This window comes from Ranitomeya variabilis, chromosome 1 (genome assembly GCF_051348905.1).
Source record: "Ranitomeya variabilis isolate aRanVar5 chromosome 1, aRanVar5.hap1, whole genome shotgun sequence".
NCBI classification, from domain to species: domain Eukaryota; kingdom Metazoa; phylum Chordata; class Amphibia; order Anura; family Dendrobatidae; genus Ranitomeya; species Ranitomeya variabilis.
The window spans coordinates 751,912,581-751,933,727 of record NC_135232.1 but is presented as its reverse complement, the minus strand read 5'-3'; the positions used below and the strand labels follow the sequence as shown (position 1 = coordinate 751,933,727).

Genomic DNA, 21,147 nt, shown 5'->3' with positions numbered 1-21,147 from the left:
AGCATGCTATCTGTCTTGATATTTTGGCCATTCACATTTTTGTTTCTTTCCCCCAACCAGCAATTTATCCTACAGCCGCTCTTACGCCTGTCACACACAACAATCCACAGCCTCCTCCGATACTCCAACAACGTGAAGGTAAGGATCTGATAGAAAATCCAAGTTCAAGAGCTTTTCCAGAATTCAAAAAATCTGTGTATATGGGTGTGAAACTGAAAAATAATAAACCATGCCATCAGGGCCATATATACAGCTCATACTGCCCTAAACATGAAGTTTGAGTGCACCCCATGAGGGCACATTTACACTTCCCGATTATTAACATGAAACTTGTAAGGTAGCGGTTAGGAAGAGTAAGAAGTGGCTCACCACTCTCATTTCATAAAAATCCATTTATTCTCTTATCAGAGACACAAATTGGATGAGCAACAGCTCAGTTATTTCGGCTCTGACATCACTAATAACACTCCCTTTTATATAGAACCTCCTATTATCAGAGTTGTACTTTTACTAATATTACCAAGCAAGATCACAAAGAAGTAGCATATAAAAAAATCACACAAGCAAAATATCATTAAAACATACAAGTATGTTACTATCATTGCGATCGTTTAGGCCCATCGCTCCCAGAGCCTAGAAATGTATTCCTTTCCTTAACAGCATTTCGTGACAATCACCCCCTTCTACAGGTGCATTTTCATTATATAATCCCAAAAACCACGTGTGGTCAGGGTCACCTCCATGATCCCACGTCATGTGGTCAATCAGTCTCGGAGAACCATTGCCTGATATCAGTGATGGTACATGTTCACTCAAGTGTTCATGCAATGGGCCAATGGTGTTTCCTATGTAACACCTCCCACAGTCACGCGAGATTGCATATGCCCTCTATTAGACTTTTAACATTTTTTGGACTTTTCAGAGTCAGTTAATCTCTTTTTTTGTCCCATTATGCCAGAAGAAAACAAGCTGCCTAATAATTCTGCACACCTTGTATCCTTGGGTCTCACCCTCCCTCATTACACAAATTCACATCACTTGATCTGCTTCGTCCAACAAGCATTCAAGTTTATACAGCTTGGAGTTGGAAAATCTGCATAAAATAAAGATTTGGTCAAAATACTCACTTGGCCAATAATTGTGCACAAAGTGTAGTTATGTATGCATTTTATTCACTGGTGATAAATATTTATCAAAAGCGAATTAAACTTATACAAATATATATATCCTCTTATTCACTGCTGGGAAAACATTTTTAAATATATATGTTACTTGGTCGCTTCATTAGGGGACATAGGAACTATGCTGCCACCTGCAGGCTGACACTAAGAATACATCTCAGGAAAAAGAATGAAGCTCACACCTCCACACCAGACTATACCTTCCCATTGCTGGTCTAGGATGATGGGCTAGTCCCCGAAGTAGTTACTGGTTCTCTCCCAATCTGCTCTCATTCATTTGTGTAGGAGTGAGCACAGAGTCTTCTAGTTTGTGAGGGCAGTGCTCCAAGTAGGAAAAACTCTTATTTGTCCTCACTCCCCACCACCTCTCCTGCTTTGTGATTCACTTATGGGAGTTGGCGGACAGCTGCTGACATTTACAACCTCAGCGTCCTCCTCACATGTGATACATGGAGCAGAAGCACACACACACTACTTTCGACCAGCACCATGTCCCCATGACATCCTCAAACATAGTATGCAGCCACAAATTGCTCCCTGCTCGCAACTCCCTCCTAACCCCACGTCATGCTCACCTTCCCGATGTTTGAGTACACAGGCCCCTGCACATAACATTGCTTCACCTGAAGTATCCAGTACTTACATGCTTAAATATTTTGGGATTGATTGTGCTGAAGAACGTCAGTGACTGGCACAGGGTACAGTTTATTTCTCAGCCGTGGTTCTTCTACTGCTATGAATGCCAGTGTCCTTTGCGACTGGTGGAGCGCAGCAGACTGACTGCTGCTCCACCATTCAGAGCAGTGGCATTCACTGGTAGGACTCCTATCCCTACCCTCCTTCCCCTAATGCTCTGGGAAAGTCTAGTCTCCCCAACTATCCACACTCCCCCCAACCTCCTTGTGCAAATACAGGCCTGCATGCAGTGCCCTTACCTTATTGGTCCTCCATTCCTGGTGTGATGCTCCTCCATTGTGTTGTCAAAGGGCCACTGGTGGCCATAGTGCTGATATGACCATGAATCTCTATTTATTTCCTCCTATGTTTTGTTGCTGGGATTGTAGAAAGAGCAAGTCCTGTGCCAATGTGATAACCCCATTCTTGTAGTGTGTCCAAGTTAGACTGAGTAAACAGATTCCATATACAAAACATAACCTCCTAATATGACTTTTAAAGCAGGACCGTACATATAAGAATAATTTCAGCCCAAAGAGCCAATTTGACTATTTTGGATTATGTTATGTTCATTTGAAAATTGTTTGCAAACATGCAGGATGGGTGCTGAAGATGTGCTCTGTCCGGGCGGAATGCTTTGACCATAGTCATCCAAGCTACATGTATGTGCCATGATTGGTCACTTTCTCTTGCTTTTCTAATAGTGGTAAATAGTGGTATTGTTAACATGTTCTTCCCACACTTTTCAATACACTTACCATAAAAAGTACTGCAGGGGCTTCATGCACATGGTGGTCGGCTTGAGCACCATATTTGTAAGTGAATTTATGCCTGAAAACGTGTACAAATACATTGATAAATATTTCCTTGTGATCTTCAAATAACCTGCTCTTCTGCACACAATAAATAGCTTATTCCTACTGAAAAACTCAATATGAGCTGTAAAAATCACTAAGTAGTGGGTTCTCACTAGTGGCAGCTGCAGGAAAATCGTATAACTGTGTTGGGCCCTTTTCCACCCCGATACGTGGTCTACCTCTTTGCAAGTTATACCACATGTCCAACCCAAATGGTCTCAGTAGACCATAGATGAAGACTATGCCACCTCCGACTCCCTTCATCTCTTCCGAGGACTTTGCCACCTACTTCAAAAACAAGATCGACCAAACAAGGCAAACCTTTACTTGTCCACCACCCCAACCACTCCATATACCAGACCTCTGCCCTTCCCTAATAACCTCCCTCTCCAACATCACTGAAGGAGAGCTTACTCGCCTCTTTTCCAAATCACACCTCACCACCTGTGCACTTGACCCCATGCCTTCCCACCTGCTCCCCAACCTCACTAACACGCTTATTCCAGCCCTAACCCATCTCTTCAACCTATCGCTCTCTTCTGGTACCTTCCCCTCTGCCTTCAAACATGCCACCATCACACCCATCCTCAAAAAAACTAACCTTGACCCAACTGCTATGCCCAGCTATCGCCCCATATCACTGCTCCCGTTTGCTTCAAAACTCCTTGAGCAGCATGTCCATGGTCAACTTTCCTCCCACCTCTCATCTAACTCTCTCCTTGACAACCTCCAATCTGGCTTCCGCCCCCACCACTCCACCGAAACTGCCCTGACAAAAATTACTAATGACCTAGTCACAGCCAAAGCTAACAGACAGTTCTCCATCCTCCTCCTTCTTGACCTGTCCTCTGCTTTCGACACAGTCGATCACTGCCTACTGCTACAGATTCTTTCTTCCCTTGGCATCAAGGACCTCGCCCTGTCCTGGATTGCCTCATACCTATCCAACCGCACATTTAGCGTTTCCCACTCCCACACTACCTCCTCATCCCGCCCTCTCTCTGTCGGAGTCCCTCAAGGCTCTGTCCTAGGACCCCTACTTTTTTCCATCTATACCCTTGGCCTAGGACAACTCATAAAGTCCCATGGCTTCCAGTACCACCTGTATGCAGACGACACTCAGATCTACCTCTCTGGCCCAGATGTCACCTCCCTGCTGTCCAGAATCCCGAAGTGTCTGTCAGCCATATCCTCCTTCTTCACCTCTCGCTTCCTAAAACTCAATGTAGACAAAACCGAATTCATCATCTTTCCCCCACCTCACGTATTCCCCCTACCCAATCTATCTATTATGGTGAACGGCATCACGCTCTCTCCCGCTCCTGAAATCTGCTGCCTCGGGGTAACTCTTGACTCTGCCCTGTCCTTCAAACCTCACGTCCAAGCTCTTGCCACCTCCTGTCACCTCCAACTCAAAAATATTGCCAGAATCCGTTCCTTCCTCAGTCCACAATCTACCAAAACTCTTGTGCATGCTCTCATCATCTCCCGCCTCGATTACTGCAACACCCTCCTCTGTGGCCTCCCCGCTAACTCTCTTGCACCACTCCAGTCTGTCCTCAACTCTGCTGCCCGCCTAATCCACCTCTCTCCTCGCTACTCCCCTGCTTCTCCCCTCTGCAAATCCCTCCACTGGCTCCCAATCCCCCAACGAATCCAGTTCAAACTACTAACACTGATCTACAAAGCCATCCACAACCTGTCCCCTCCCTATATCTCTGAACTAATCTCCAACTATCTTCCCTCACGTAATCTTCGTTCATCCCAAGACCTCCTACTCTCCTCCACACTTATTCGTTCCTCACACAATCGCCTCCAAGTCTCCCGAATATCCCCCATCCTCTGGAATTCCATGCCTCAACACGTCCGATTATCCACCACCCTCGGATCTTTCAGACGGAACCTGAAAACCCATCTCTTCAGGAAAGCCTACGGCCTACAATAACCGAGCCGCCGCCTCACCACCGCCAGAGCCGCCGCCGCCTCACCCCTACATTCTGTCTCTTCCCCACTATCCAATAGAATGTAAGTCCGCAAGGACAGGGTCCTCTCCCCTCTGTACCAGTGTGTCACTGTAAACCTGTTTACTGTAAATGATATCTATAACTCTGTATGTAACCCCTTTCTCATGTACAGCACCATGGAATTAATGGTGCTATATAAATAAATAATAATAATAATAATAATGAGTTCTCTGCAATAGCACACATTTTCCAATCAGTTACTAAACTTTTTGAGAAAGTCTTCCTTTAATTCCCCTCTTTGAAGGGCCTTCCCAAAATGATGAAAGATTAAAAAATTAAAGTTTTTGCATTTTGCTGAAACCTATAAACCCCAGGCTGCTCAGAAGGTGATTGCTGCTTCAATGACATGTCAATATCTTCAAGGAGTCTGTATGTTCTCTTCGTGTTTGCCTGGGTTTCCTCCCACACTCCTAAGACATGCAGATAGGGAATTTAGATTGTGAGCCCCGATGGGGACAGAGATGGTAATGAATGTAAAGTGCTGTGGAATATGATGGAGTTTTAAAAGCAAGCATAATAAATAGATATGTCAGAAGATTACTATTGGATGGATTTCCTTCATAAATGCCTTTGTGGACTGGCCTAGTTTGGCATGTCTTCAGAACTGAGACAAAGCAAAAGTACCCAGAAATCTACAGAGTAATTTGCATCTGATTATGTCTAAAATGCACTGAACTGTGATATTTATGACTAATGCGTGAGGAATATAGAAATCCATCAAGTGAAAGGTTTCTGGGATCAGAAGTCAGGATGATGATGACAGGTCCTCGCCTTTGCCACCAATATATTTACTACTTTCTCTTTGGGTTCACAAAGCATTAATATCCTCTACCCCATGATGAATGTAGCTGGTGATCCTCTCCTCCATCTTTACTAAACAGGCCATAAAATCTAGAATTGGTGGACAACCCACAGCAAACCTATGTATCTTGGATACATAAAAGATGAGTTACACACATCCATGGTGGAAAGTGATAGGTCTAAATCTACTGTATGAGAACTCTACAGAAGCTTCTTTGAATACCGATAAATGTTCCTCCATAGAAATCATTATCAGCTATTTCTGTGAGCGTGCTCGCTCTACCCCAGAATGTGCAGCTGCACAAGCTGGCCGCCTTTGTTAGTGGATCCCACTGATTTCAATACAGGGCAGATTTTTAACCTGGCCAATTTCTCTGAGAAAAGAGGCACCACAGATGTCTGCCATATGGGCATTTATATATTTATGCCCATCTATATATTTGTATTAGCTCAACAGAAGCAATTAAAAAGGCGCAGTTGCCATCCATGAGCCATAAAGGCTTATGCATCGCTCACTGTACCACAGCTAAATCCCTGAACCCAATTAGAGAAGGGATTGAAATCCTTACTGTTGGCCATGGGGTAAGCCACAAAATGAGTCCCAGGAGTAGGAATGAATATGTAAGTGATGGCCCGAACAATAGGGGTAGAGAATTATTAACAAAATAGAAAGAAAGGGTGAAAGTACTATGCTTATCCATGAGCGCAAAAAGGGCAGGGCACAGGCTCAATAAAAAGTCGGTGGGCCTGTACTCTGCTTATACTCAGTGGTAGGGCGCAGTCAGACGGCCGTATAACACAGACGACATCACAATGCTCGGACTGGCTGGCAGCTCTCCTGAACTGAGCGTGACAGCATGTATTTCTATGCAGCTGTCATAGTCGGTTAAGGAGAGCCGCCAGCCGTGATTGTGATGCGTTCGTCGTCTGTGTTATATGGCTGTCTGACTGCGCCTGAAAGCCTTTATTCCATTTGAATGATTGGAAGGGATCTAAGAACCCAAACCTTCCCTATTAAAATCTACTAAACTCTAGCCACAGCAAATCAAAACTTGTTGCAAAAGGTATACCTTAACCTCTTTACCCCCGAGGGTGGTTGGCACGTTAATGACCGGGCAAATTTTTACAATTCTGACCACTGTCCCTTTATGAGGTAATAACTCTTTAACGCTTCAATGGATCGCCGTGATTCTGAGCTACTTTTCTCAAGACATATTGTACTTCATGATAAAATTCCTTTGATATTACCTGCGTTTATTTGTGAAAAAAACTGAAATTTGGCAAACATTTGCAATTTTCCAACTTTGAATTTTCATGCCCTTAAATCACAGAGATATTTCACACAAAATACTTAATAAGTAACATTTTCCACATGTCTACTTTATATCAGCACAATTTTGGAAACAATTTTTTTTGTTAGGGAGTTATAACCCCTTTCTGACATTGGACGTACTATCCCGTCGAGGTGGGGTGGGCCCGTATGACCACCAACGGGATGGTACGTCCAGCGCGATCGGCGGCGCTCACGGGGGGAGCGCGGCCGATCACAGCCGGGTGTCAGCTGACTATCGCAGCTGACATCCGGCACTATGTGCCAGGAGCGGTCACAGACCGCCCCCGGCACATTAACCCCCGGCACACCACGATCAAACATGATCGCGGTGTGCCGGCGGTACAGGGAAGCATCGCACAGGGAGGGGGCTCCCTGCGTGCTTCCCTGAGACCCCCGGAGCAACGCGATGTGATCGCGTTGCTGCGAGGGTCTCTTACCTCCTCCTCGCTGCAGGTGCCCGGATCCAAGATGGCCACGGCATCCGGGTCCTGCAGGGAGGGAGGTGGCTTACCGAGTGCCTGCTCAGAGCAGGCGCTTGGTAAGCCTGCAGTGCTGTAAGTCAAATCGGTGATCTGACAGAGTGCTGTGCAAACTGTCAGATCAGCGATCTGTGATGTCCCCCCCTGGGACAAAGTAAAAAAGTTAAAAAAAAATTTCCACATGTGTAAAAAAAAATAAAAAAATTTCCTAAATAAAGAAAAAAAATATATATATTATTCCCATAAATAAATTTCTTTATCTAAATAATAAAAAATAAATAAAAGTACACATATTTAGTATCGCCGCGTCCATAACGACCCCACCTATAAAACTATATCACTAGTTAACCCCTTCAGTGAACACCGTAGGAAAAAAAAAAAATGAGGCAAAAAACAACGCTTTATTATCATACCGCCGAACAAAAAGTGGAATAACACGCGATCAAAAAGACGGATATAAATAACCATGGTACCGCTGAAAACATCATCTTGCCGCCATACAGCGTCATCAAAGAAAAAATAAAAAAGTTATAGTCCTCAGAATAAAGCGATGCCAAAATAATTATTTATTCTATAAAATAGTTTTTATCGTATAAAAGCGCCAAAGCATAAAAAAATGATATAAATGAGGTATCGCTGTAATCGTACTGACCCAAAGAATAAAACTGCTTTATCAATTTTACCAAACGTGGAACGGTATAAACGCCTCCCCCAAAAGAAATTCATGAATAGCTGTTTTTTTGTCATTCTGCCTCACAAAAATCGGAATAAAAAGCGATCAAAAACTGTCCGAAAATGTTACCAATAAAAACGTCAACTCGTCCCGCAAAAAACAAGACCTCACATGACTCTGTGGACCAAAATATGGAAAAATTATAGGTCTCAAAATGTGGAGACGCAAAAACTTTTTTGCTATAAAAAGCGTCTCTTAGTGTGTGACGGCTGCCAATCATAAAAATCCGCTATAAAAATGCTATAAAAGTAAATCAAACCCCCCTTCATCACCCCCTTAGTTAGGGAAAAATAATGAAATTAAAAAAAGTATTTATTTCAATTTTCCCATTAGGGTTAGGGCTAGGGTTAGGGCTAGGGTTAGGGCTAGGGTTAGGGTTGGGGCTAGGGTTGGAGCTAAAGTTAGGGCTAGGGTTTGAGCTAAAGTTAGGGTTAGGGTTGGGGCTAAAGTTAGGGTTAGGGTTGGGGCTAAAGTTAGGGTTAGGGTTTGGATTACATATATGGTTGGGATTAGGGTTGGGATTAGAGTTAGGGGTGTGTCAGGGTTAGGGGTGTGGTTAGGGCTACCGTTGGGATTAGGGTTAGGGGTGTGTTTGGATTAGGGTTTCAGTTAGAATTGGGGAGTTTCCACTGTTTAGCCACATCAGGGGCTCTCCAAACGCGACATGGCGTCCGATCTCAATTCCAGCCAATTCTGCATTGAAAAAGTAAAACAGTGCTCCTTCCCTTCCGAGCATTCCCGTGCACCCAAACAGTGGTTTACCCCAACATATGGGGCATCAGCGTACTCGGGACAAATTGGACAACAACTTTTGGGGTCCAAGTTCTCTTGTTACCCTTGGGAAAATATAAATTTGGGGGGCTAAAAATCATTTTTGTGGGAAAAAAAAGGATTTTTTTATTTTCACGGCTCTGCATTGTAAACTGTAGTGAAACACTTGGGGGTTCAAAGTTCTCACAACACATCTAGATAAGTTCCTTGGGAGGTCTAGTTTCCAATATGGGGTCACTTTGGGGGGTTTCTACTGTTTGGGTACATCAGGGGCTCTGCAAATGCAACGTGACGCCTGCAGACCAATCCATCTAAGTCTGCATTCCAAATGGCGCTCCTTCCCTTCCGAGCTCTGCCATGCGCCCAAACAGTGGTTCCCCCCCACATATGGGGTATCAGCATACTCAGGACAAATTGGACAACAACATTTGGGGTCCAATTTCTCCTGTTACCCTTGGGAAACTACAAAACTGGGAGCTAAAAAATCATTTTTGTGGGAAAAAAGAATTTTTATTTTCACGGCTCTGCGTTATAAACTGTAGTGAAACACTTGGGGGATCAAAGCTCTCAAAACACATCTAGATAAGTTCCTTAGGCGGTCTACTTTCCAAAATGGTGTCACTTGTGGGGGGTTTCAATGTTTAAGCACATCAGGGGCTCTCCAAACGCAACATGGCGTTCCATCTCAATTCCAGTCAATTTTGCATTGAAAAGTCAAATGGCGCTCCTTCCCTTCCGAGCTCTGCGGTGTGTCCAAACAGTGGTTTACCCCCACATATGGGGTATCAGCGTACTCAGCACAAATTGTACAACAACTTTTGGGGTCCATTTTCTCCTGTTACCCTTGGTAAAATAAAACAAATTGGAGCTGAAATAAATTTTGTGCAAAAAAATGTAAATGTTCATTTTTATTTAAACATTCCAAAAAGTCCTGTGAAACACCTGAAGGGTTAATAAATTTCTTGAATGTGGTTTTGAGCACCTTGATGGGTGCAGATTTTAGAATGGTGTCACACTTGGGTATTTTCTATCATATAGACCCCTCAAAATGACTTCAAATGAGATGTGGTCCCTTAAAAAAAAATGGTGTTGTAAAAATGAGAAATTGCTGGTCAACTTTTAACCCTTATAACTCCCTAACAAAAAAAAATTTTGGTTCCTAAATTGTGCTGATGTAAAGTAGACGTGTGGGAAATGTTACCTATTAAGTATTTTGTTTGACATATCTCTGTGATTTAAGGGCATAAAAATTCAAAGTTGGAAAATTGCGAAATTTTCGCCAAATTTCCATTTTTTCACAAATAAACGCAAGTTATATCGAATAAATTTTACCACTATCATGAAGTACAATATGTCACAAGAAAACAGAGTCAGAATCGCCAAGATCCGTTGAAGCGTTCCAGAGTTATAACCTCATAAAGGGACAGTGGTCAGAATTGTAAAAATTGGCCTGGTCATTAACGTGCAAACCACCCTTGGGGGTAAAGGGGATAAGGGTTAAAAGTTGAACAGCGATTTCTCATTTTTACAACACCATTTTTTTAAGGGACCACATCACATTTGAAGTCACTTTGAGGGGTCTATATGATAGAAAATACCATTCTAAAAACTGCACCCCTCAAGGTGCTCAAACCACATTCAAGAAGTTTTTTAACCCTTCAGGTGCTTCACATGAATTTTTGGAATGTTTAAAAACAAAGGCTTTTATCCTAAGTCATATTGCACGACTCGTTAAAGGGTTGATTGTGACTTGTAGCATCGCTACTTCCAACAGGTGGCGCCATAGAGTTTAAGTCCTCTTTTTCTCTGAAGAGGCAATTTGCATATTAAAAAAGTGAATATTTAACTTTTTTTGACAATTTTTTTTATTTTACCAAGGGTAAAAGGAGAAATTGGACCTCAAAAGTGTTTTGTGCAATTTGTCCTGAGTATGCCGATACCCCATATGTGGGGGTAAACCACTGTTTGGGTGCATGGCAAAGCTCGGAAGGGAAGGAGCGCCGTTTGACTTTTTCAGGGCAAAATTGTCTGGAATTAAGATCGGACACCATGTCGCATTTGGAGAGCCCCTGATGTACCTAAACAGTGGAAACCCCCCACAAGTGACACCCTTTTGGAAACTAGACCCCACAGGAAGTTATCTAGATGTGTGGTGAGCACTTTGAATCCCCAAGTGCTTCACAGAAGTTTATAAAGTAGAGCCATAAAAATAAAAAATCATATTTTTCCACAAAAATGTATCTTTTTGCCCAAATTTTTTTATTTTCCCAAGGGTAACAGGACAAATTGCACAATATCTTTTGGGGTCCAATTTCTCCTGAGTATGCTGATACCCCATATGTGGGAGTAAATGACTGTTTGGGGCGCATGACAGAGCTTGAAAGGGAAGGAGCGCCGTTTGACTTTTTTAGCGCAAAATTGGACCCCAAAAGTTGTTGTGCAATTTCTCTTCTGTATGCTAATACCTCATATGCAGGGGAATACTACTTTCGAGGCACAGTGCAAAGCTCAGAGGTGCCATATTGGAGTTCAGATTTTGCTGGAATGGTTTGAGCGTGCCATGTCACATTGGCAGAGCCCCTGAGGTGCCAGAACAACAGAAACCTCCTATATGTGAACTGATTTTACAAACTACACTCCCCAATGAATTCAACTATGTGTCTCACAGAATTTTTTACCACTGAACGGTGAAGAATGAATAAATTAAATTTTTACCACTAAAATGTTCTTTTAGCCCCAAGTTTTTAATTTTTCTAAGCGCTAATAGGAATATTTTTTTTTTTACAACAAACTGAGGTCCATATTATCCTGAGTGTGCTAATACTGATTTGGCTTTTATCCTAAGTCATATTGCACGACTCGTTAAAGGGTTGATTGTGACTTGTAGGATCGCTACTTCCAATAGGTGGCGCTATAGAGTTAAGTCCTCTTTTTTTCAGCAGAGGCAATTTGCATATTTAAATACCCTACATGTAATTGGGAAATATTTTTCAGGCACAGTGCAAAGCTCAGAAAGCAAGGAGCGCCAGATTTTACTGTTATGGTTTGCAGGTGCCATGACCCGCTGGGAGAGCCCATGAGGTGCCAGAACAGCAGAACCCCCCATAAGTGACCCCATTTTGCGAACTACATCTCTTAATGAATTCATCTATGGGTGCAGTGATCAAATTGACACCACGGGTGTGTCACAGAATTTTATACCATTGGACAGTGAGGACAAAATAACTACATTTTTACCACCAAAATTTTGTTTTAACCAAAGATTTTACATTTTCACATAAGTAGTGGGTAAAAATGGCACCAAAATTTGTCCCACAATTTCTACTGAACATAGCAATACCCTATATGTGGCTGTACAGTACTACTTAGACATACGGAGAAACTCGGAGGAACGGAGGGCTATTTGCCTATTCAAGTGAATGGGTCTGTGCACATGTTAGTGTGTTTCCACAGACCATGTGTCCATGGGCAAAACATGCTGACACGTCCGTTTCTTAATGTCAGCACGGGCCACAAAATGTCCCGCACATGTGCATACGCATAACACACATGGATGTCATCTATGTGACTTGCAGCGGAGTGTCACATTCTGTGAGCACTCATGGTGCTAGCGGGGATCTCACTGAAGTCACCGCAGTTCAGCCCGGCTGAGGATTGAGCTTCAGTGACTGGACGTTCCTCTATGACATCACCCCCGGTCTCTGACACCGCGTTCCCAGCAGTTCATTCACCAGTGGTTCTCAGCCTGGACAGTCGCATCTTTGCACCGTCCAGATTGAAAACTAATTATCTCCCAGACATGGATTATGGTGTGGGACAGCACGCCCAAGAGGTATGGTATAGTGTTGTTTTTTTATTTTTGTTTTATTACAGGAGATCGAGGGCTTCGGTGGAATAGGCGTTTGGTGAGTATAACTGTGTTTGTTATTTTTAAATAAAAAAGTAAAACTGTGTTTTGTTTTATTTGTAGTAAAAGACTTTATTCTGGCTGTGTCTTTATTGACCATGTAACTATAGGATTAGTAATGGACAGGTGTCTTATAGACACTTCTCCATTACTAAGCCGTGGGCTTGATGTCACCTGACAATAAAAAGGAGACATCAACCCCACAAATATGAACCCCACTTGCCACCGCTACAGGGCAGGTGGGAAGAGCCGGGCAAAGCGCCAGAATTGGCTCATCTAATAGATGTGCCTTTACGGGGCAGCTGTGGGCTGCTATTTTTAGGCTGAGGGTTCAATATCCATGTCCCCTTGCCAGCCTGAGAATATCAGCCCACAGCTGTGAGCTTTAGCAAGGACTGGTTGTCAAAAATGGAGGGGGACCCTACGCAGTTTTGTAAAATTATTTATTTAAATAATTTTTAAAAAACAGCGTGGGGACCCCTCTATTCTTGATAACCAAACTTGCTGAAGATGACAGCTGAGGGTTGCAGCCCCCAGCTGTGAGTTTTGCCTGGCTGGTTATAGAAAATACAGGGGAACCCATGCCTTTTTTTTTCATTTATTTATCTATTCATAGCACAGGCGGCGGCTGATGAATACCCCCATCAGCCGCTCCTGCTGTCACTGTTATTAGCAGCAGCAGGGGTAGGCTAATGGGAGTAATAGTCCCATCAGCCGCCGCCTGCTGTCTCTTTTATCACTTAAATATAACTCATCATTCTACCCTGCTTATGCCGATCACTGGCACAGCAGGGGAGAATGATAAGAGCCGTGTTCAGCACCCAGCGCCGGGGAACAGCGCTTATTGTAATTCTTCTTCCCTGGTGCCAGTCCATGTGGTACTGATGCAGCACATGGATGCCGCACGTTTGCTGCAAGTATTACACACATGGACACTGACATCTCCGGTACCGGAAATATCAGAACGTGTGAAAGAGACCTTATAGTGGGTTTTCATGTTTCGCTGCTGTCACACACTAAAAGAAGCTTTTTATCGTAAAAAATAGTTTTTGTATCACCACATTTTGAGAGCTATAATTTTTCCATGTTTTGGCCCACAGAGTCATGTGAGGTCTTTTTGCAGGACAAATTGATGTTTTTATTGGTACCTTTTTCGGGCACATGACATTTTTTGATCGCTTTCTGTTCCGATTTTTCAGAGGCAGAATGAACAAAAACCAATAATTCATGAATTTTTTTTTTTTTTTTTGGGGGGGGAGGGGGGGGGTTATGCCTTTCCATGTGTGGTAAAATTGGTAAAGCAGTTTTATTCTTTGGGTCAGTATGATTACAGCGATACCTCATTTATATCTTTTTTTATGTTTTAGCGCTCTTATACAATAAAAACTATTTTATAGAAAAAATAATTATTTTTGCATCACTTTATTCTGAGAGCTGTAGCTTTTTTATTTTTCCACTGATGGAGCTGTATGGCGGCTCTTTTTTTGCAGGACAAGATTACGTTTTCAGCAGTACCATGTTTATTTTTATCCTTCTTTTTGATTGCGTGTTATTCCACTTTTTGTTCAGTGGATCAAATATTTATTTTCCTCACTGTATCTCCCATCCACTATGTTTGTGGAAGCCACTTTACAATATATAAGTATACACACACACACACCTTTGTATATTGTTTATATTTAAAAATAAAGCTAGCATGTTTTGTTAATTTAATTATTTAGCCATGTTTAGAGTCAAATTCTTTTTATTTAATGTTTGTTACTTTGGTCTTATAAGATGTAATTGTAATGTCTTGTTTCTGATTTTTATTGTTGCTGAACTTTAATAAAAAAATGTAATGTGAAAAACTGAGTGAGCACTGCTGTCTGTATATTGGGCCCCTGCTCCATCTCTGTATTATATATTGTATTTTTATCTTCACAGGGCCAGAGGGCTGTAACCTATTTATCTATCATTTGCCCCAGGAGTTTGGAGATAACGAGTTGACACAAATGTTCCTGCCATTTGGTAACATAATTTCGTCCAAAGTATTCATGGATCGAGCAACCAATCAGAGCAAGTGTTTTGGTGAGTCCTCATTGAGTACTTTCTCTTATGCAGTCTGGTTCTTCGTATCCAGCTCTGTTAATGCAAAAATCTATCGTTTCACTTCAGGATTTGTCAGTTTTGATAATCCATCCAGTGCTCAGACAGCTATCCAGGCCATGAATGGATTTCAGATAGGGATGAAACGGCTGAAAGTTCAACTAAAGAGGCCTAAAGACACTACTCAACCATACTGACCATCCCTAGACACAAAAGACCAATCTTGGTCAAACAGGTACGAGCTCATTAGTGAAACCTCAAGATATCATTATTATTTTATAAAAACTATGCGTGATACATTTCTTTTTATGGCAGATTCGCAATGGACCTTTGACACCCTCAGTCCTTCCTTAAAGGATTATGGGAAAAGAAGACTTTTTACCACTAAACACTATGTCTCACCCCTGAGCCTCATGACCTTTGTCCCTCACCCACACCCAAGGACCAAAAGGTGGCTTTGGGGAGGAGCAGGAAGAACCAAGCTACCTAAACACAAGGTTGTGTCTTGTGAGTGTTCTATGTCTGTCTACTCAACGCCTAGGAGAGACCATCCATAAAGGAACAAACTTGTACCTGATGACCTCCCTCAAATGACCAAATATATGTGGGGTTACAGGACGATACTCGCGCCAGAAACCCTTGGGAAGACAAAGCCCCCTCCATAAGAGTGGCTACAGATTTGCAGTGCAAAGGACTATCTGTTTACTTATTTATATGAACATATTTATTTAGTGGGGAGGCCCAGCGCAACCTACTTACATCCCTTCCACTGCCAGTGGGCCGATGTGAGATGGAGTTAGACATTGTTATATTTTACTTTATAGATTTTTTTTTTCCACGGAGGACAGGGTGTTCTGGGTGGGCAGGAGTGGAGTTCAGCAGAGGTCAAAACTCATGTTTACAAAACGCCCAACTTACAGGGCATACCCATTTTTCTGCTACTCATGCACCTGGCCCCCCAGAAAAGGGCTTGACTTTTGCATCTGCTCCAAAACCCTACTCTGTGTCTTTCAGGATTGAGAAAGAATGAATCTCTCAGTGTTGCTGCGTGAAGAGAATATGCAGGGTGAACCAGCATCTGCTAACCATGCCTCATTTTCACAACAGAGTTTTGGACTCTCCTATCAATAAGTGGGGTAAATGGTTAACAACAGTGATTGGATAATTAATGTAATAGGGAATCTTCCTACACATAGAAAAATATTCTGAAGTCCTTAATAATGCCAAGTGTGACACGGCTGCTTTCCTATTTAGAGAAAACATCCTTCACTTATATTAGCAAATGATTCAGTTGTTATAGGGCTGTGACATAGTACAGAGATGATATTGTGTATGGGAGTATTTTTCATAAAATAACACATTGAAGGGAGCCTGTCAGCCCAAATGTACAGTATAAACTAAGTGCATAGCCTTGTAGGGGATATAGCCCCCCTCCTCCAAACTGCACCTTTGGACTACATTCATACATCTGTGTCAATTTTTACATCCATGAGACATGGTTTCATTCACGTGGCATCTATTTTGCCTTCATTTTTTCTTTTTCATCTGTTTTTAAAAACTGAAGCAAGTAGATTCTCTTAACTTTCACTTTTTCACTGATCCACTTTTTAGAGTCAATGAATAACAGATGAAATTAGTATAGAAATCTAAAGTACAAAGTATGTTTTCCATGTTTCATCCGCATTGTACTGATCACCTTAATAGCCAAGTCTGATCTGCAAAGCGGATAGGGCATGCTCTGAGTCTTACGGACTGGACACAGATTTATTTTTAAAAGTCCAGTGTGAGTATAGATCAGTGAAATTCTATGGGTCTGTGTGTTGTGTAAGAAAAATAAGAGATGGCACATGGATGTGTCAGACTGATGTATAAATGTAGCTTTAGTATTCTAATTGCTGATTTTGTTCTGCAGAAATTAAACTGTAATCAAATATGTTTATTAGAGTGCTCAGTGGCCAAGTGGCTCCTTGCTCAGTGCAGATCAGTGCTATTTTTGAATGCCCTGCCTCTCTCATTGGTGAGACACTGCTTCCTCCAGGCAAGCCTGTGCTGCCAATCACTAGTGGGGGAAGTGGAGGCATGCAAAACCAGGGCGTGGAACGGTGCACTCTGCCTCTTGGCCACTGAGCGCCAAATTAGCATATTTGATTACAGTTTAGTTTCTGCAGAGCAGAGATAGCAATTGGAACACTTAAGTCACCCATACACAGACTAATATTGGCTGAACCCGTGGATATCGGCGGGTTCATCCAAATGTCTAATGTGTATGGGGGCCCCAAACAGCTGATTGTTGGGGGAGTTAAGGATCCGACATGTCCAAGTTTGTAGTGATGTTTCTTTTTTACTCTCTAAGATAAGATATCTGGCAGCGGCTCTCATAGAGAACATTGGAGCTCTCCTGTAAATGGGAGAGACTGTTGTTCGGTGACAGCCATCTCATGCCTATGGCAATCTTGTAGGTAATACAGTTGTGTAAAAAAGTGTTTGTCCCCTTTCTGATTTCCTATTCTTTTGCATATTTATCACACTTAAATGTTTCAGATCATCAATCAAATTTAAATATTAGACAAAGATAATACAATTAAACCCAAAATGTACTTTTTAAATGAAGGTCTTTATTATTAAGGGAAAAACAAATTCAAACCTAAAGGGCTCTGTGTGAAAAAGTGATTGCCCCACCTTAAAACATAAATTAACTGGGTTATCACATCTTTGGGAAGCAGTGTTCAAATGCCCTAGCCACACCCAAGCCTGATTACTGCCACACCTATTCTCAATCAAGAAATCACTTAAATAGGACCTTCCTGACAAAGTGAAGTAGACCAAAAGATTCCTCAAAAGCTAGACATCATGTCGCGATCCAAACAAATGAGAAACAAAATAATTGAGATCTATCAGTCTGGAAAAGGTTATAAAGCCATTTCTAAAGCTTTGGGACTCCGGCAAACCACAGTGAGCACAATTATCCAAAATGGCGAAAACATGGAACAGTGGTGAACCTTCCCAGAAGTGGCCAGACGAGCAAAATTATATCAAGAGCGCATGCCTCACTTGCCTCAGATAAGGTAAGTGTTCATGACTCCACTATAAGAAAGAGACTGGGCAAAAATCGCCTGTATGGTCAGAGTTCCAAGACGAAAACCACTGCTGGGCAATAAGAACATAAAGGCTTGACTCAGTTTTGCCAGAAAACATCTTTATGATCCCCAGGACTTTTGGTAGAATACTCTGCGGACTGACAAGACAACAGTTGAACTTTTTGGAAGGTGTATGTAACTTTTTGGAAGGTGTAAGTAACACAGCATTTCAGAAACGGAACACCATACCAACAGTAAAATATAGTGGTGTTAGTTTGATGGTCTGGGGCTGTTTTGCTGCTTCAGGACCTGGATGACTTGCTGTGGTAAGTGGAACAATGAATTCTGATGTCTACCAAATAATCCTGAAGGAGAATGTCCAGCCATTTGTTTGTGACCTCAAGTTGAAGCGCTCTTGGGTTATGCCGCAGAACAATGATCCAAAACACACCAGCAAGTCCACCTCTGAATGGCTTAAGAAAAACAAAATTAATACTTTGGAGTGGCTTAGTCAAAGTCCTGGCCTTAATCCGATTGAGATGCGGTGGTATGACCTTAAAAAGGCGGTTCATGCTCGGAAACTCTTCAATGTAGCTGAATCACAATTCTGTAAAGATGAGTTTGCTAAAATTCCTCCAGAGCGTTGTTAAAGACTCATTGCCAGTTGTCGCAAACACTTGACTGCAGTTGTTGCTGCTAAGGGTTGACGAACCAGTTATTAGGTTTAGGGGGCAATCACTTTTTTGAACAGGGCCCTGTAGGTTTGGATTTCTTTTTCCCTTTTTAGTAAATACCTTCATTTAAAAACTGCATTTTGTGGTTACTTGTGTTATCTTTGTCTAATATTTAAATTTGTTTGGTGGTCTGAAACATTTAAGTGTGACAAACATGCAAAGGAATGGGAAATCAAGACGGAGGCAAACACTTTTTCACACAACTGTATACCTGCTGTGAAAATCACATCTTTAAGCCAATGTCCTTAGTTTGTACTGCAAATTTGGGCAGACAGAATTCCTTTTAAAGTCCATTTTCTAAATATGCAAAAGCACATTAGATATACTTTATTGCAATGACATAAATTCCTTTTGCAAATTTGTGTACTAAGATTATATTGGTGCAGATCTTTGCACTGGATTTCCTATTGAAGCACACCTTTTTAGCTGCATGCATACTAGGCATGTGATTTGTGGGCTAAACTAATCTTTAGCTTATCATCTCATCAGCCACTAGTGAAGCCATGAAGCCCCTTCTCCTAATAAATTGATAGGCTGATATTTCCAGTTCATTTGACCGAGTTAAATTCCGACATAAACCCACCGAAGACTGCCGTTTAGGCCTGGTTTGTACATAGCAATTCTTGATATTGTCTTACCACAAATGATCAGTTATAGAGATAATCATTATGCGTTAGTGGGCAAGATGATTGAACCCATTGCTTCTGAATTTGATCTGCCCTCATGACAGGTTTTTAAAAGGAAAGTTCAACTTTTCAAAAATATTTTTCAATAACTCCACTGAGCCATGTTAGAAGATTGTTGTTTGAAGCCAGAGCCCTGTAACCACCACTAATTGCTAGAACACAGGGCCTGTAGCACTCATCCGAGCCCCGCATAAAGAAAAAAATCCCATTGCATAAAATGGGAAACCCCACTAATCCCTGGGTCAGAAAATGAAGAGACCTGGCTCTAGGATTGTCCCATGATGCCCAGTGGCAAAGTCAGGGGACACACATTGTCTAATCTTAGTAGAATGAGTGTAAAAGCCCTGGAAAGCGCATTATAAATAATTGCAGTGTAATTTGCTCTAAAAACTAATTATGTAAACCTAGCTGTTAGTTTCCCAGTTTGGAAGTGATGTTGATCCCCCCCATCCCCTATAGTCCTAGAGGCGAGGTAACAGCCAGCTCCAAGAACAAGGGGTCGTTGCATCTGTGGTCACTTGTAAATACCATTTTTATACTTCAAACATTCCTTATCTCAGATGTGTAAAGACGAGGCCCTAGTTAAGCACAAAGAATGGAGGGGCTTCTCAGCTTTCTTACCTCTCTCCATCCTCCAGCATATAATTAGGACTAATTAACAGATATCATTATTTCTAAATGGATAGCAGCCTCCCAAAGTACAAAGTATAGGATTCTTCTTGGATCTCCAGAACATCCGTCTGTAGGCTGAACGCAGCTTCCGCTTACCCACATTTGCTTGTGCAGGGTCTCTGAAAGGCACTATATGTATATAGCAACAAAGAGTATATTTGTGCTGCAGAGAAAACAGATTACTACTTGTAAACCTTACTACGTTGAGTTGGGCCACAATCATATTTTGACTTTAAGAAGCATTACAAGGCCCCCCTCACTGTGAAAAGTGAAACCTTTTAGGTGCCAGAAGTGTACAGTAATATTGCAACTCATCAATTAGAGTGACGTTTGACACAGAAAGGATTAATACTTTATGACAGAGTCCACCCTGAATGCTGTACGGTGGAGAACTATGGCTTCAGCCTGCCTTTACTTACAATGAAAAAGTATGTAGTGGACTTTTCACAAGAAAGGTAAAGCACAGTGTAACTTTGTTATCAATAGATGAACTGAATCATAATTGGTGGGAAGGGGTTAATGCAGCTGATTATTTAGCAGTGATATCTCTTATCATATATCCAAGGCTTGGTTACCTTATATAGTAAAGAAAGTTTTCAAGATGGCCACCAACGTGAGCAGGGAATCTTCAGGGCTGTCAAAGTTTATTAAATATATCCTGTTATTTTCAGTGCTAAGTTGACATCAGAAGAGAAAGCCACTCATGAAACTGTGCCTCACATGGACGAGAGCTTTCTCTGCATCCTCTTCTTGCCTCGTCCAGGCTGCACATCCCTTGGGTGTGGCTAAGATGTCTGTGGCCGAAATATCCAGGTGTTCAGAAAAGCTGCCGTTTACGAAAGAATTAAAAGTTAATTCTTAAGGCTCTGCTTCTGTTTGCCTTTTCATAAAAAGAGATTTGTGACTGATTCTTCAATGTTAACATCATGATCGGTGTGTGTGCGCGAGTGTGTGTGTGCGAGTGTGTGTGTGCGAGTGTGTGTGTGCGAGTGTGTGTGCGGGTGTGTACGGGCATGTGTGTGCATGTGTGTGCGGGCATGTGTGTGTGCGGGTGTGTGTGGGCATGTGTGTGCAAGTGTGTATGGGCATGTGTGTGTGCGGGCGTGTGTGTGTGCGAGCATGTGTGTGCGCG

The 21,147-nt window shown here is 42.2% G+C and overlaps 1 protein-coding gene across 3 annotated transcripts in view; it reads left to right on the top strand.

Annotated features, from left to right (window-relative positions):
* Nucleotides 1-20,897, top strand: part of CELF5 (CUGBP Elav-like family member 5) — a 179,560-nt gene extending 158,663 nt beyond the window's left edge. For all 3 annotated transcript variants that reach the window (XM_077270656.1, XM_077270665.1, XM_077270673.1), the window contains 4 exons: nt 61-138; nt 14,685-14,828; nt 14,916-15,081; nt 15,162-20,897. In XM_077270656.1, the coding sequence (XP_077126771.1) occupies nt 61-138; nt 14,685-14,828; nt 14,916-15,043 (350 nt within the window). In that variant the 3' untranslated portion in view covers nt 15,044-15,081; nt 15,162-20,897. The remainder of the gene's footprint in view (nt 1-60; nt 139-14,684; nt 14,829-14,915; nt 15,082-15,161) is intronic.
* Nucleotides 20,898-21,147: the final 250 nt, after the last annotated feature.